We start from the raw sequence: 14927 nt of genomic DNA on the forward strand, positions 1-14927 counted from the left end.
CAGTGCTAGAACTACTTGTGCATGACGAACGGCTTAATCAAGTCGTACTTATATAATGATAGTGGTGCCCTGTGTGATTGAGGAGAGTATGTTGGACTCATTTGAATTCCGCCCTTTTTCCCTACATCATCACAACAACTCTATTACAGGGTATATGCATCTAGCATATGGTTTAGTTCTACTATCCCATCATTTGGCATGACGCAGCCTAAGGAACTAAGAACGAATCATACCTTTCCAATCGCTCAACCATGCTGCATATCCCTTACGGGATCAACAGCACCAGTCTCGTCGTGTCTCATGTACCCCGCTCTGCCGCGCAATCTTATCAGATCATCAGGCCCCATCCGGCATCCGACATCGCACGCTCACTGCAAAATTACCAATCGCCGAAAGATCTCCGTCCAGTCGAACAAAGAGATTGCTTGGCCTTGACGCCGGCATGCGTGTGTTGGGACGAAGATCGGACAAGAAGCAATGAACTCCGTGACGGAATGAATCGGATAGCACGAAGAGTCACGCAGAAGATGAATATACATGTCTCATGAAGTCTGCATTAAAGCTCTAAGCTATCTATGTATGCTACTAGGCAGTCGGGGTATAATCGTCAGAGTCGTCGTCCTACTTTCTGCTGTTTCCAAGCGTCGTGATGATACCGGCGGCGTCGAGCTCCATCGCGCTGTAGCTGCTAGTTCCTTGCATCGGGTCTGGTGCAGACTCGCCCGCTGCTGCGCTGGCAGCAAGATCACGACAGGCACAGTTGCTGATGTCGGTGCAAAATCCGCAGCTTTCGTGCTCATTGTCCAACATGAAGTTGATGGAGGCGCGTGGATCGGGGTAGGGCTGCTGGGCTGCAGACCTGCTGGTGAAGTCCATCTCTACCTCGGAGAATGCTTGGGGCGTCTGCGTTGTCGTCTGCGCTGTCGTCTGCGCTGTCGTCTGCGTCTTCTTCGTGGTTGACCTGGCAGGCAGAGCCACAGCAGGCTCATAGTCGTCGTCCAGCGTCACCTGGTTCGCAATGTCGGAGATGCATGGGCACTCGCCATTGGGCTTGCACTTGCCACAGCCGTCAGGAATCTCCGTCTTGGGAGTGTTGTACGCAAAGCTGGGCGAGTCCTCCTGGCGTGCTTCATGCACAGAACTATTGGGGAAGGGCATGGTGATCATGGGGGAACTCTGTTGCTGGGAGTGGGAGGCCAGTCCCCGCTCCTTCTCCCTTTGCTCGAGCTCCATGCAGCGGTTGTGCCAATAGTTGGTCTGCTCCTGCTGCTCGCGAACGGCGTCTTTCAACTCGGTCACCTCCTCCTTCAGAGCTGCCACAGTCGCCATCTTCCTCAGGCGGAAGGCTCGCTGGGACTCGCGGTTCTGGGCCTTGCGCTTTGACGCAGGCTCGTCAGTTGCGGGCTTGCGCCCAGGCTTTGGCCGCGGCGGGACGACATAGCTCTTGCCTGTCGGACCCCCTCCAGAGGAGGGGCCGGCAAGCGCCTGCTTTGAGGACGCCGTGGCAGAAGAGCCCTGCTGGCTCAGGTGTGTGGAAGGCAAGGTGCGTGCCACGAGGGCTGTCAAATGTATTAGTAAGGTTGCAGGACAGAACGACGACTTGACTTACATCGTGCGGTCAGACGTTGGTCGGGGTTGGCAGTCACATGAGGCACCAACGTTGACTGCGGCTGCGGCTGCAACTGCGGCTGCAACTGCTGCTGCACCTGCGACTGCACCTGCGACTGCGACTGCGACTGTGACGGGCCGCCTAGCTGGAAGGTCTGATTGCCTTCGTAGTCGGGAGGAGTGAGCGGAGGAAGAGGGCCGCCCAACATGTCAAACGCCGGCTGGACATAAGACGAATAAACGTCGAAGGGGTTATCAGATGGGATGAAGACGTTATCAGATGGGAAGAAGGCGTTATCAGATGGAGCGGCTGTTATCAGATTAGATGAAAACTCCGATCGGCCGACGACAATGCCGCCAAGCTCGGAGCGGGACGGAGAAAACTCACCATTGTAGCCGTTGTAGTAGTATTGAGCCATTCCGCTTTGGATTAGCTCTGGCACTAGGCCATCCTGTCTATCGTTGTAGAAGAAAGTGTTGTCCATTGTTGATATCTACACAATTTTTGCAAGGTGGTGCGAAAATGTTCAATGTTAGTATACTCTTATCAAAACTTGATGAGAGTATGAAGCTGATGGAAGAACAATAATACAGCTGTTATCTCTTTTATGTATTTCCTCATCCTGCTGTTTGGTTACCTTTCCTACTATGAAAACCCGTTCAGTCACTACTCCTCTTTCTTTTCTGGTTCTCATTTCGAAACTTCCTGCCTAAATCAAAACAATGGTTCAGAATCACTCCTTTCTGGTTCATCAGTCTCTGCAGCAAAAAAATTCTCAAAGGGAAATATGGATCCATTTCCAAATCTTGTTCGAAGACCTGCCAGTAACTATGACACAATCAATGTCGTGCCTGCTACACTACAGCTAGTATACGCTCCTACATTCTGTCCATTAGTAGTTTCCAGAGGTATGGTATTGCTGCTCAGGGAAGTTTCACGATGATGGTCAATATCTGGTAAAGATCACGAAACTACATAAATATCCAAATTGGCATCACTATATTACAAGTAGGAGCCTCTACATCTGGCTGAACAGCAACTGCCATTCCTCTCCACAAGCGTGACGGCATGATTCTACACTTGATCCACAGTGAAGGAGGAATGACCGGCACAGCCAATCCATCTACCCCTATTTCCCAGCTAGCAGCCTCGTCCTCGACCAGGAAACCACAACTGGCATCTTTGGCACTGGTTCTTCTTCTCTGATTCCTTCACAACTGAGCCGGAGAACCACCCCGGGATCCACTTATCGACGACAAATCACTCTGAGCAGAGCTTGGAGCATCATTCTCGTATTTTCGGTCAGTGGAGACTCCTGGAAGCACGGTGCAGTAAAATCTTGCAATAGCTAGGCAACTACATCTCAGAGTACTGTGGGGGGTTTGTGCTCAATCTTCAAGTTGTATGTGCCTAGCAAGCACTTTTGTAAACTTGATTGGCGTGGTTTTACAGCTTGTAGGAGCCACATAAGACGTAGGTTACTTCCCACGTTCACACCTGAGCAGGAGTTACGGTCGATCTTTCCACACAGATTACTCCGACTTGTGACAGAGTGTTCTGCACTCCACAGTTTACCTCGATGTTCCCCATTGGAGTGTGATTCCTTGGGACTAAGCTCCAGCCCCCTCCTCCATGATCCACAGTGCAAAATCTCCATGCAATGCAAATACAGACCCCGCTACTCTTTCGCACAACAATGCTCAAGATTCTTGATCCGAGTTCTGTCTTGCTGTTCCGATCTCCAGCCTCTGTCCCATCGATCAGTGGTACGATCACTGTGGGCCTGCCAGCCAACTGCCCATACGGTACTGCTCCAAACATCTCTTTCACGCCAACGTCTAGTTTCAGCCTACGATGCTACACATTCCGGAACGGGCCGCCATATAATGGTTCACATGGACGCATTAGTCGTCGTGCCAGACTTTCTAACATACATTGTTACATCACCGATGACTGCAGCCTACGTGGAATCAGTTTGGAAACGTACGCAGAAATCTGGACATGTCGATTGACCTGGCCAATTGATAGAGTGGATCGGGACTCTCAAACAGAAGAGAAAGAAAAAATTGGCCAAGGTCAGGAGTCCTCGCTGAGACTTGACGCCGGCCTATGGTACGAAGTGCAGCAACAATGAATACGTCGTGCTTGAGTAATGACTACAGATTGGTGTGTCTTTCCATGATCTTCTACAACATTTCCATACTCACGTCACATCGACTCCCATCGTCCTACCTCTGCCCTTTCGTCACGTCCTGCTAATTCCCATCCTCCCCCCCCCCCAACCCTTTCACCTCAAGACCTGCATTCCTCTTCGCCCTTTCCCAGCATATCTCCGCCCACTTATTCCAACGCGTAATTATTCCATGCACCATCCCACCAATCACCCCATCGAGCATATGAGGCTGCTAGCGCGATATACACACACTGATAGTTTGGGTCGGTACACCGTTTCGTTCCATGGACCCTTTACGTTACGTTACGTATCGTGCTGTCCAACGGCGGCTCTGCGGGGGCGGATGGGTACACGTGTGAGTCATTCGCAGATATCGCATGTACTGCAGTTTATTTGCTTGGGATGTTGGTGGTGATGAGTTGTGCGTATTCGGAGAAGAGAAGAGAAGAAAAGAGGACATGCATGCAACAGATCAACGGGGAAAAACATTGTATTTGCCTCGCCTCGCCTCAGCTCGACGTGCAGCAAAACTCCCCAACGCCAATACAACGTAAACATCATACCAAATCCAGACCTCAAACCCAGCGGACATCGCCCGCATGACCTGAACCACGGATATCCCAAGCTCTGTATCCAAATCCCAAACGCCGTACTTCTCTGACCTTCCAGCCCCGTCTATGCACTCGCTCTGAAGACCACGCTACCGCCATGTCTCCACCTGACCGTCTCCCTCGCGGCCATGACGTGCAATGCACGACCGAGAGCCTGCTCGCTGTAGCCCTTTCCGTCGACCATCTCCCTCTTCAGCGTGCTGAGATTGACCTGCCAGCCAATGGGCATGCGTCTGCGCAGCTCCTCCTCCACCTTGTTCACTTCGTCCATGAGTTCTTTGCTGCTCTGCCCGCCGCCCTGTGTCACAGCGTCCATAGTGGATGCGAGGAACAGGCGAATCGCCTCGTCAACGTGCGACTCGTCGGCGATGGGGGAGAGGCTGAGTTTGGCGAGCGACTCGGTGATGCGGATGATGGCTTCTAGTTGACGAACGGTGATGGGAATGCTGGAGCGTTGATTGGCGTTCATTTCGGAGGCATGTACTTGTCGTCTAATGCTGACGAAGTGGGAAGATAGTTTCTCAGCTGCCTCGGGGGAGAGACGTGGAGCGCATCGTGATCGACAGTATGTGATGTAGCGTTTCATTTTCTCGATGGAGATCTCAGCTTGTACGGTTTCTTCGACACCGCGCCCGCCCATGGCGATGCCCATAACGTGCTTGGCGATGCGTTCGTCACGCCCGCGGTCGTGTTCGTCGCGCACGATGAAGATCATGTCGAAGCGAGACAGAATCGTGGTCTGAAAATCGATGTTTTCGCCGGGCGTTTTCATATCGTCGTAGCGGCCGAAAATAGGGTTAGCTGCAGCCAGAACGGATGTTCGCGAGTTGAGGATCGTGGTGATGCCGGCTTTGGCAATAGAGATTGTTTGCTGTTCCATAGCTTCGTGGATTGCGACACGGTCTTCGTCGCGCATCTTGTCAAACTCATCGATGCAGACTACGCCACCGTCGGCCAGGACCATGGCGCCGCCTTCTAGGTAAAATTCGCGCGTGTTGTGGTCGCGCTGAACGGAGGCTGTCAGACCGGCTGCGGAAGATCCCTTACCGGAGGTGTAGATAGCGATTGGGGAGACTTTCTCGACGAACTTGAGGAGTTGAGATTTGGCGGTACCCGGATCACCAAGAAGTAGCACGTTGATATCGCCACGAAGTTTCATCCCATCAGGGAGAATCTTCTTGGAACCGCCCATCAGTAAACACGCAATGGACTTTTTGATGTCCTTGTTCCCGTAGATAGATGGCGCAATGCAGTTGGCGAAGACCTCGTAGATATCAGGTCTTCTGCTCATCTCCAGAAATTCTTGCTCTTCTTCTTCGGTGAAGACTGCGTTGCCTTTGGTGGTGTGGTCTACATCTGCATGAATTCCAACGGCACGAATGTAGGGGTTTCGAATAGCGACCGCGGCGTTGCCCGCTCGTTTGGAGCCCTTCTGCTGGTATATGGAGAAGATGCCCATGACTGTGCATCGCGTACCAGGAACAACACGATTTGCGAGATAGCGGTCTGCCGAGATCATGATGTGTCGCGGCAGTTCTCCGACAGGGACCTGATCTGGCGCCTCCTGCACCTTGAGCACTTGCTGATCGATGAACTGACATCGCTCGTGTAATACGTAGTATGGGTCCAGCGGGCACTTGTCCGAGGAGTCTCCCTCTGCTCTTTTCCCTGCGCACGTCCGGGGGAGTGAGATGCCTGAGAAACCGCCTGAGACAGGCAGCATTTCCTCATGTTGGCAGTTCCGGCACCGGATGGCTAACGCGGTGGATTTGGATGAGAGTGTTGAGGCGCCGATGACGATGCCTGGTATGCGCACAAGATGCGAGACATGTGACGCGGTGAGGTCGCGAATTGAAAGCTCTGAAGCGGATGTATGGAGAAGCAGCTGGTGCTCGGGAAGCTTGATGTTTTTCTGCGAGGGGTAGACGATGCGATGCGTGCACTGTTTGATAGCCGATTCAAACTACGTCGTGTCAGCGTAGTCATGAAAGGCAGGGTACAGGGGACGTACAAGTGGCACGATCTCGGCGGGGTCCTGCTTGAGCTTGTGTGCGAGCTCGTCATTGTATACTATAAGGTGGGCAATGTCGACGTCGCAATAGTACTGTTTTACCAGCACGTTTTCGCGAATCTGGTCTCTACAAGGGAGTCAGGACAACCCTCATCAACTGTAATGTCAAACATGCCTGTAGATAAAAGCATTGTCCAGGGTAAAAGACATGATAAAGTCGACCAGCGCTTGCTGGATGCGCGAAGGCGCGGCCACATCTTGGGGCTCATCGCCCGTCTGGGTGCCGAAGAGGCTGATGGAGTATGCGGTCTGCCTGTCTGCCATTTCGTCTGCTGTGTGGTGTTGTGAGGGGTCGATTCACGGACTCGTGCAGTTATCGTTCCGTCGCCCCGGAGACGCGAAAGTCGCGTTCGCGTTTTCCCATCTGTCACGTAAGCACTTAAGGCCGCATTGGGCTAGTCTTTTCCGCGGGAGCATCTCATATATCTCCAAGAATGCATTGCAGCATCACGCCTAAGATCATCAGATCTGTCTATAAAAATAACGGTTACTGCACAGAGCAAATCTTGTTACTCGTCATAAAACTTGGATGGTTTAGTCATATCTTCTCATAGTTATGTTCAGTTCTGTACATCACACCAGGTTGACAATCTTCTACATATATTCTATCCATGTCTTGTTAACTCTTCTTCTTCTCTTCCCTTTTCTCATTGGGCCTAGTTCGCTGTAAGTGTATCAGACAGGATTGTAGAAGTTTTGAAGCAGCAGTTTAGGTTCTTGGGATATGAAATGAACACTACTGAATCTCGAGGCCACTGCTCTGAATAGATTCGAGTTTGACAGTGTGCTTGCGGGATTAAATTGACCTGTGGGTGTGTTTCCATGAGGAAGAATGATAGATTGTAGTGGTTTGGCAATGTCGATATGAACGTCCACAAATTATTTGATTTCTTCCGCTATTTGGGACATACAAAGTTTCAAAAGAGGGCAGAAAAATTAATCGATTAGATAACAGTATAATTTAACAACATTAACGCAATCGATGAAGAACAAACACTGTATCAAGTGAATCGAGGGGCGTAGTCCAATCCCTAGCGCCCTCCGCTTGGCTCTCCCGAACCTCCGACCAAACTTTCGACACCTCCTCGCTCCACCCATCACCACCTCCCCACCCGCAATGGCACACGCACGGCACCTCGCAGCTCCTCTGAGCAGACTAACCCCCCTCCCCCTCGCCGCCCCATCCCTTTCAACAACCCCCCGCCTCGCCACGCCCCTCTACCAAACCATACGATGCGCAACCACCAAAGCCCAGCCCAAGAAGAAGAAAAAGGCCCGAAACACCTTCCTCCAACAAGACCTCAAGAAAGCGCAGCAATTCTCCCTCCTCGACGCAATGCACTACATCCGCGCCTTCGAGGTCGGCCGCAACCCCTCGTCCTCGAAATACGAAGTCCACGTTAGACTGCGCACGCTGAAGAACGGGCCCGTTGTACGTAACCGGCTGCGTCTGCCGCACCCGGTTAAGACGGATATTAGGATCTGTGTGATTGCGGCGCCGGATTCGAAGGCGGCGGCTGAGGCGCGCGCGGCGGGCGCGACGCTTGTTGGCGAGGATGAGGTGTTTGCGCTGATTAAGGCGGGTGTTGTGGAGTTTGAGCGCTGTATTTGCCATGTTGATTCGCTGGCGAAGATGAACAAGGCGGGGCTGGGTCGTCAGTTGGGTCCTAAGGGGTTGATGCCGAGTACTAAGACGGGGACTGTCGTCACGCAGGTGGGCACCAGTGTGAGGAATATGGTGGGCGCGAGTGAGTACAGGGAGAGGCTGGGCGTGATTCGTATGGCGGTTGGGCAGTTGGGGTTTACGCCAGATGAGATGCAGAGGAATGTCAAGGCGTTTATGGATGCGCTGAAGAAGGATATTGCGCAGCTGGGTGATCGCATAAGCAAGGAGGTGCATGAGGTGGTATGTATTTCCCTCTCCGTTCGTAGATGTATGGTGGCTAATAGTTTTTGTAGGTACTCAGCTCAACCAATGCGCCGGGCTTCACGCTCAACGGCGACTTTAGGGGCGCAAACTCCATCTCGCCAAAGGAGTTGTCGGGGCCGTTGTAGATGTTGCATGTATGTAGTCTTACCCATGAGTTGTACAACCAATGTACTATATGAACGCCCTCGCTATGCTTGCGTCATCCATCCCCACGCTCATGTCGTCGTCTTCAACGACCTCAGAACCTTGACTGCTTCCGCCGACTCGTCCATATCGGCGTAAATCTTCATAACCTTCATGATGCGCCCCGACCCCGCAGTTCCAGCCTTCTTCGCCTGCCCCAGCGCCGCACTCAAATCAAGCAGCAGCGTACTCCGCACCATGAGCATCCTGTGCGTCTGCGCCGCGATAAACGGATGTCCTTGCACCCCCTTCTCCAGCTCCTGAATGAGGCGATACTGCGCGACAGTCCTAGCAAGCTTCGCAACAGACACGCCATACGCGCCTTCCTCCTCATCATCCTCCTCTTCATCACTATCCTCCACCTCCTCATCCCCATCCCCCTCCCTCCCCCTCCCATCAACACGCAACTCAGTCTCCAATTCCCCCACCCTAGCATCCCACTCCACCAACCGCCTCCCAATCTCAATCCCCCGCCTCACCCCCCTCCGCTCCCCAAGCAACCCAGCAACCTCCTCCTCCCTCCTCCCCACCCCCTCCCTTAACCCATGCACCTCCTTCCGAAACCCCAGCAAGCCCACCCTCACGCCCTCAACCCGCTCCTCGCCACCATGCAGACTATTCCCCAGATTCAGAAAATCCTGATAGTTCCCGTTCACGAGGTCGAGCAGCTCTTTACTCAGGAGCTGGGAGCGCGAGCGCAGTTCGGCGCGCAGGTCTTCGAGCGTTTGGTGCTGCGAGCGCCGACTGGAGAGGTAGGTGGCGGGGGTGAAGTTTGGGGCGAGGAAGTCGGCGCGTTGGAGGGGGAGGGGGTAGGGGAGCGCGAGGGAGGAGGTGGTGGATGAGGTGGTGGAGGTTGATGAGGGGGTGGGTGAGGGGGAGCGCGAGGAGGGGAGCTGGTTGGGGATGTTAGTTTGGGTATTCAAAGAGGGTTATGGGGGCTTACATAGAATTTACTCATCGCTGCGGGTGGATGATTTGGTGTTTGGCCATTTACGTGTGTGTGTATGGCGATGGACGCGTCGAGGTCGGAATAACGTTTACCGGCGATAAGCCTCGGAAGCGGGCGGCCTAGATCGATCAATCTACCCCACTGTACCGTACGTCATGTACTCGATAGTTGATGCAATGCTGAATCCCGTCCGGATATCCTCATCCTCGCCCCCTCTCTAACACTGCACATGGTCGACGCTGCAAAAGACCAGAAAGGACCCCATAAGATGCCCCAGCTCCCCACGCCCGCGCTTCCCGAGCCCGCGCATCCAGAGGTAGACTCGATGCTGAGCCGCCGGTTTGGCAAGGAGATTGCGAATTACTACTCCGGTAGGTTCTACGACTCCTTCCCAACGGCATGAACCAAAAGATTGATTGTTGTTCAGGCTCCCCGTTAAACCGCGTCGGCTTCCTACGCACAGACAACACGTTCCTCTCGCTCGCACTCCGCCACCCCAGCACGACAGTCCTGCTCTTCAAGAACCTGGAGCCGCTTCTAAAATCGCCCAGCGAGCTTGCCACCGTAACCTTCGACGACGTCAAGTCCGTCATCGGCGATGACCCGTTTGGCCGCCCCGAGGCAGACACAATCGCCCAGTACAACTCCTCCCTGTACATCCCGCAGATCATCTTCCTCGGGCTGGACGAGCGCAAAGAGAAGGAGGGGTTCGTGTACAGGGAGCATTACAAGGGGCAGCCGTGGTTTGCCGTGGACGTGACGCCCAAAGAAAGCGTGACAGATGCGGCGGAGAAGTTGATCGAGAAGGTGAAGAGCGAGGGTCTGGACTTTTCAAAGGGGCGCATGAACATGAGTCTGCACGCGCAAGAAGGTATACCTATCCCCCCATAATCACATCCACATCCACACCCCCTCCAACATCTAACCCGACAAAGCCGCCATCTACGCCGAAGCCCGCCACCTCCTCGACTGGAACGCACGAAACCCCTTCTGCGCCTCCTGCGGCTACAAAACCCTCTCCGTAAACGCTGGCTTCAAACGCACCTGCCCGCCCGCCGACATCGCAAACGCCGTAACCGACACAAACGCCCGCCCCCCCTGCGCAACACGCACCGGCATCTCCAACCTCTGCTTCCCGCGCACAGACCCCACGGTAATAATGGCCGTCGTCTCCGCAGACGGGCAGCGCATCCTACTCGGCCGCCAGAAGCGCTGGCCGCCGCACTGGTACAGCACGCTTGCCGGCTTCCTCGAACCCGCTGAGAGCGTCGAAGAAGCTGTGCGGCGCGAGGTGTGGGAGGAATCCGGCATTCACCTCGGGCGCGTGGTTATTCACTCGACGCAGCCGTGGCCGTATCCGGCGAATCTGATGATTGGCGCGATTGGGCAGGCGATTCCTGAGGGGGAGACGGTGCATTTGGGACATGATGCTGAGCTTGAGGATGCGAAGTGGTTTAGTGCTGAGGAGGTTAGGGAGGCGTTGAGGGTTGGGACGAGTGGGCTGGGAGAGGATGCGGGGAGTGAGTATAAGGAGGGGGGGTTGAGGTTGCCGCCTTCGACTGCGATTGCGAATCAGCTTATGACTGCGGTTGTGAATGGGTTTGCGAGCGGGAGTCCGATGATTTAGGGGTGGGATGTAGAAGGGGAAGAAGAAGATATAGATAGATATACGGGGGGGGGGTTGTAGATGCTATCAAGTAAAGCATTCATTCGCATCATTAGATTCATGACCTTCCGCCCACCCACTAACTCAATCAATCACTCATATCGCTCTCCAGCAAATCCTCCACAATATCATCTTCCGTGATCGCCATGCCCCTCATCCTCTCCCGCTTTACACTCACCACCGTGTTCTCCTCTTCATCATCATCATCATCTTCTTCTTCATCATCCTCCTCCTCGTCAAGTTCAAGCGGCATCCGCGTCCCCTCGCCCTGCATACCAGCGAACATCGTATCGTCGTCCTCCATCTCCACATCGCCATCCGCATCGACACCAACACCGACATCCTGCCGTACAGACCCCGCGTCCGTTTCGGCATCAGTCTCCGTCTCCGTCTCGCGCGACACGCTCCGTTGGACCTTTCCATCAGCCTCAGCCTCAGGTTCAGGCTCAACAGACGTCTCCGCCGCCCTCCCGGGGGTAACCGTCGCATCCGACTCCGCCCCCTCTTCATCCCCGCGATCCAGATCCCCCACCACCTTCTCCAGCGCGGCCTCAAGTTTCGCCAACGCATTCCGCTGCGCAGCATCAGTCCCGAGTTTCGCCTCAACAGCCTCCGCGACTAGACCATGCAGGGCGTGCAGATCGTGTGTATTCGCCCCCGCCTCTGCGGGCACAACGTGCAGTTTGGCAAGCAGCATGAGCAGCGGCTTGCGCTCATCTTTCGAGCAGGTGTTCGACAGTGCGCGCTCCAGCACCGCGATGGCAAGGTGCACATGCGCGTCCTGCGCGTCGGGAACGTTATGAAATTTCCCATCCAGACCGAGCGACGTCGCGCCGACGACTTTACGGCCGTCTGTCCACTCCGCCAGATGCGCCGTAACAACGGGCCAACCGACCATTTCATCCGCCTCCTCCTCAACCGATTCATCGCGCATGAGGAGTAATTTGCTCAGTACGGGCACGGCGACTTGTGCCATTAGGCCGACGTTTTTGAGCTTGCTGTGGCAGAAGACGGGGAGGAAGTAGCTGAGAGCCTGGCGGAGGGCGAGGTTCGTGCCCGTCTCCGGGTCGAAGTAGGTCAGGGTGAAGGATTTGAGGATATCTGCTGTTGGGGCGGGGGGTAGGATGCCCATGAGGAGGAGCTTTGATGCGGCGGTGCAGGCGACGAGGCTGATGCGCTTGTTGTCGCTGTTGAAGGCTTTGACGAGGAGTTTGGTGATTGGGCGGACGAGGAGGTTGGACTTTGGTTCTAAGTCTTCGGATGAGGCGTTTGGGTCTACGGCGGGGGGAGCGAGGAGTTGGGGGTGCGTGATTATTGCGTCGGTTAGGACTTGGATTACGATTTCTTTGAGGGCGTCGTGGCCTTTTGTGAAGCAGTGGAAGAAGAGTTCGAGGTTTTTTAGAGCGAGATCCTGGGTTGTTAGTTTGTTGATGTGAAGTAGGGAAGGATGTGACTTACTTTGCTAAGAAGTGCCGCCAAACCCAGACAGATGACTCCACGCTCTCGAATCATCGACTCATGCGATTGAACAGCCGGAATAATGAGGGTGTTGAGAATGCTTGTCAGTGAATTGTCGGTCTCCAAATCGCGATGCACGTTCTGAAGTGCGCATTGAGCGATGTGGAGACACTTCGAGTACACCATAGTCTCTCGGATGCGCTGCTCTTCCTCCTCCTCTGGATCAAGCTCCTTTCCAGTCTTTGCCCTCTTTGCCGGCCTGATGAAAGCTGCATTCTCTTGGACATCAGATGCAGCAGAGTGCACGCTTCCATCCACATCGCTACCAGCTTCCATTCCCGTGTCCTCATCCCCATCGAGGAGTGAATCGCGAACTTCAGCAATCGCTTCCACAATCAGTGCGCAGAACTCCGACTCGCCACGCGTCCCACATGTCGCACGCAGAACCTCAATGGCGAGCTTTGTGCATTCTTCCGGGAGTTGGGCCTTTGCCATGGCTTCACGCATGATGTTGTACATCTGCCGACGTCCCACCTCGTCCGAGTAGTCGAGACTCAGTGCGATGTGCAGCAGCTGCTGGACGATGAAGTCTCCTTCCTCGACGTCGTCTTGAGCTTCCTCGGCGTCTGGGTGGTCTTCGTCTAGGACTGCGGCAGTGTCGACGACTTCCATGAGCTTGTTCAGTTCACGCTGGATGATGTAGGCAAACGCAGTCACCTCAGGCATCTTATCCTCGAGTGTGTCTTGCAGCCTGTCGTCCTGAACGCTCTGGCAATAGTCGTTGAGAGTGCGAACGATAAAAGCCTTCTGCGCGTCGAGATTGTTCCAGAACTCGTGGTCAAAGGTGATGTATTCTCGGTAGTCCGGTCGGCCGTCCCACAGCTCCCGCATCGCCTCGTGTGCCATGCCATCTTCTTCTCCAGATCGCGTGACTTCAATGCGCTCGAGGAGCTCACACAGAGCCTCTAGATTAGGTGGAACGACCTCACCCGGTATCTTCTCCTCTTCTGGACGATTGTCACGTGAAGCAGCGCAGTTTTCCAGCCATCGCTGGCTGAAGAGACGGGCAGCGTGTTTCCGCACCATGTCGTCTCGGTCACGCAGTCCCCATCGGATGAGTTTCTCCCTCTGCACGAGGGACATGTGTCGGAAGTCGCCTAGCTTTGGTAGAATGGTCTTGTAGACTGCTCTTCGCGCTGCCGGGTCCATATCACGGGCGCGTTCGAACATGTACGTCAGGGTTGAAGGTAGCAGGGGCAGATTGTTGAGCACAGCGCGTCGCACTTCAGCGCTGGGATCGTGGATCATTACTTCGACAAGCTTGCTCAGGATACTGCCCGCAGCATCGTCGTCGCTGTCTTCGTCTTCCTGCTCGTCATCGTCACTATTCGATAACCGACCCAGACAAAGGATGGCCTGAACACGGACAGAGGGCTCCTTGTCGCGTAGCCGCTTCATCAGTCCGAGTCTGAGCAGGTCGAACATGTCGTTGTCGATGGTTTCGAGGCTGTTCATGATGTGCGCGATTGTTTGTGTGGCGCGGAAGCGTATCGTCTTATCTTTTGCGGTGAGGAAGCCAATGATGGTAGTGAGGACCTGCGATATCAGACGGTTGGTAGGCCTCTCATGTTCAGGCGTTGCATCTTCTTCAGCCTCGGCTGCATACATGGCCGCGTCTGCTCAAGTCAGCACTTGAATCCATGATGAAAGCAAACACGCTCACCCTTCTCCGAGGCGTGCTTCAAGAACAAGCCCAGAAACCTCACCAGTCTGTCCCCCACCGACTCGCTCTTCTTCACGCCCAAAACTCTCAACACACACCTCACGATCTCCGTGTTGAAGTCGTCCTGGTCGAAGTCCTCGTGCGCATCCATCATGGCGTTCTTCCCCTTCTTGCCAGTCTGCGGCGCCTCGAAACAACACGCTTCCTGGATCTTCCTCAAGTTGACCACCAGCTTCCGCTGTGTCGTTGTTGTCTTCTGCGCATCGCCGAAGATCTGCGCGACTTGTGTGCGCAGCGACGTGGCGGGTCCTTCATCGGGAATCTCGACGGCGTGTGCAGACTGGCGTGCGGAGGCTGTGCGTGTTGATTTGGTGGATGTGGTCGATGTGCGCGGTGCGCGCGTCGATGTGCGGGCGGGCATCGCGTTGTGTGCAGTCGTGTTTCGTGGCCTGGCAGTTCTGGCGCCGTCGTCTGATGTTGTGGACTTGGCTTGTTGGTGGTGTTGTGTTTACTCATCCCCATGCGGAAAGCGCGGGGGCGAAGGTACGCGAAGA

The 14927-nt window shown here is 54.5% G+C and overlaps 6 protein-coding genes across 6 annotated transcripts; 2 read left to right on the forward strand and 4 right to left on the reverse strand.

Moving 5' to 3' along the window:
• Positions 1–539: 539 nt before the first annotated feature.
• P153DRAFT_369983 (uncharacterized protein) lies at positions 540–1850 on the reverse strand. The gene is made up of 2 exons (XM_033668910.1): positions 1610–1850; positions 540–1559 (listed from the first exon to the last, which is right to left on the reverse strand). The coding sequence occupies exons 1-2, from the start codon at positions 1815–1817 to the stop codon at positions 622–624; spliced, it is 1146 nt and encodes a 381-aa protein (XP_033519700.1). The 5' UTR covers positions 1818–1850; the 3' UTR covers positions 540–621.
• Positions 1851–4190: 2340 nt separating this feature from the next.
• On the reverse strand, positions 4191–6769 carry P153DRAFT_400138 (DNA replication licensing factor mcm5). Its single transcript, XM_033671790.1, has 3 exons — positions 6580–6769; positions 6405–6531; positions 4191–6356 (listed from the first exon to the last, which is right to left on the reverse strand). The coding sequence occupies exons 1-3, from the start codon at positions 6726–6728 to the stop codon at positions 4458–4460; spliced, it is 2175 nt and encodes a 724-aa protein (XP_033519701.1). The 5' UTR covers positions 6729–6769; the 3' UTR covers positions 4191–4457.
• An 804-nt stretch (positions 6770–7573) lies between these two features.
• On the forward strand, positions 7574–8586 carry P153DRAFT_369985 (ribosomal protein L1). The gene is made up of 2 exons (XM_033668911.1): positions 7574–8370; positions 8424–8586. Exons 1-2 carry the CDS (start codon positions 7582–7584, stop codon positions 8517–8519), a joined length of 885 nt encoding a protein of 294 aa, XP_033519702.1. The 5' UTR covers positions 7574–7581; the 3' UTR covers positions 8520–8586.
• Positions 8587–8609: 23 nt separating this feature from the next.
• Positions 8610–9583, reverse strand: P153DRAFT_348337 (uncharacterized protein; the record flags this gene model as incomplete). Its single annotated transcript, XM_033666202.1, has 2 exons — positions 9521–9583; positions 8610–9470 (listed from the first exon to the last, which is right to left on the reverse strand). Exons 1-2 carry the CDS (start codon positions 9533–9535, stop codon positions 8610–8612), a joined length of 876 nt encoding a protein of 291 aa, XP_033519703.1. The 5' UTR covers positions 9536–9583.
• Positions 9584–9672: 89 nt separating this feature from the next.
• P153DRAFT_369986 (peroxisomal NADH pyrophosphatase-like protein NUDT12) lies at positions 9673–11261 on the forward strand. The gene is made up of 3 exons (XM_033668912.1): positions 9673–9897; positions 9954–10397; positions 10462–11261. The coding sequence occupies exons 1-3, from the start codon at positions 9795–9797 to the stop codon at positions 11151–11153; spliced, it is 1239 nt and encodes a 412-aa protein (XP_033519704.1). The 5' UTR covers positions 9673–9794; the 3' UTR covers positions 11154–11261.
• On the reverse strand, positions 11234–14872 carry P153DRAFT_434400 (ARM repeat-containing protein). Its single transcript, XM_033673079.1, has 3 exons — positions 14374–14872; positions 12651–14326; positions 11234–12603 (listed from the first exon to the last, which is right to left on the reverse strand). Exons 1-3 carry the CDS (start codon positions 14792–14794, stop codon positions 11281–11283), a joined length of 3420 nt encoding a protein of 1139 aa, XP_033519705.1. The 5' UTR covers positions 14795–14872; the 3' UTR covers positions 11234–11280.
• Between the last annotated feature and the right edge of the window lie 55 nt (positions 14873–14927).

Source organism: Dothidotthia symphoricarpi (genome assembly GCF_010015815.1).
Source record: "Dothidotthia symphoricarpi CBS 119687 unplaced genomic scaffold P153scaffold_20, whole genome shotgun sequence".
NCBI lineage: Eukaryota > Fungi > Ascomycota > Dothideomycetes > Pleosporales > Dothidotthiaceae > Dothidotthia > Dothidotthia symphoricarpi.

What these genes read in the sequence shown, in the direction of transcription:
- P153DRAFT_369983 (XM_033668910.1), bottom strand. Translation starts at nt 1,817, where the DNA reads ATGTTGGGCGGCCCTCTTCCTCCGCTCACTCCTCCCGACTACGAAGGC. An exon ending in CCAACGTCTGACCGCACGAT is followed by an intron (nt 1,560 to 1,609) that starts GTAAGTCAAGTC and finishes TACATTTGACAG; the next exon opens with CCCTCGTGGCACGCACCTTG.
- P153DRAFT_400138 (XM_033671790.1), bottom strand. Translation starts at nt 6,728, where the DNA reads ATGGCAGACAGGCAGACCGCATACTCCATCAGCCTCTTCGGCACCCAG. An exon ending in GACAATGCTTTTATCTACAG is followed by an intron (nt 6,532 to 6,579) that starts GCATGTTTGACA and finishes ACTCCCTTGTAG; the next exon opens with AGACCAGATTCGCGAAAACG. An exon ending in CCGCCGAGATCGTGCCACTT is followed by an intron (nt 6,357 to 6,404) that starts GTACGTCCCCTG and finishes GACACGACGTAG; the next exon opens with TTTGAATCGGCTATCAAACA.
- P153DRAFT_369985 (XM_033668911.1), top strand. Translation starts at nt 7,582, where the DNA reads ATGGCACACGCACGGCACCTCGCAGCTCCTCTGAGCAGACTAACCCCC. An exon ending in GCAAGGAGGTGCATGAGGTG is followed by an intron (nt 8,371 to 8,423) that starts GTATGTATTTCC and finishes TAGTTTTTGTAG; the next exon opens with GTACTCAGCTCAACCAATGC.
- P153DRAFT_369986 (XM_033668912.1), top strand. Translation starts at nt 9,795, where the DNA reads ATGCCCCAGCTCCCCACGCCCGCGCTTCCCGAGCCCGCGCATCCAGAG. An exon ending in GATTGCGAATTACTACTCCG is followed by an intron (nt 9,898 to 9,953) that starts GTAGGTTCTACG and finishes ATTGTTGTTCAG; the next exon opens with GCTCCCCGTTAAACCGCGTC. An exon ending in GAGTCTGCACGCGCAAGAAG is followed by an intron (nt 10,398 to 10,461) that starts GTATACCTATCC and finishes AACCCGACAAAG; the next exon opens with CCGCCATCTACGCCGAAGCC.
- P153DRAFT_434400 (XM_033673079.1), bottom strand. Translation starts at nt 14,794, where the DNA reads ATGCCCGCCCGCACATCGACGCGCGCACCGCGCACATCGACCACATCC. An exon ending in GAAGCACGCCTCGGAGAAGG is followed by an intron (nt 14,327 to 14,373) that starts GTGAGCGTGTTT and finishes TGACTTGAGCAG; the next exon opens with ACGCGGCCATGTATGCAGCC. An exon ending in TGGCGGCACTTCTTAGCAAA is followed by an intron (nt 12,604 to 12,650) that starts GTAAGTCACATC and finishes CTAACAACCCAG; the next exon opens with GATCTCGCTCTAAAAAACCT.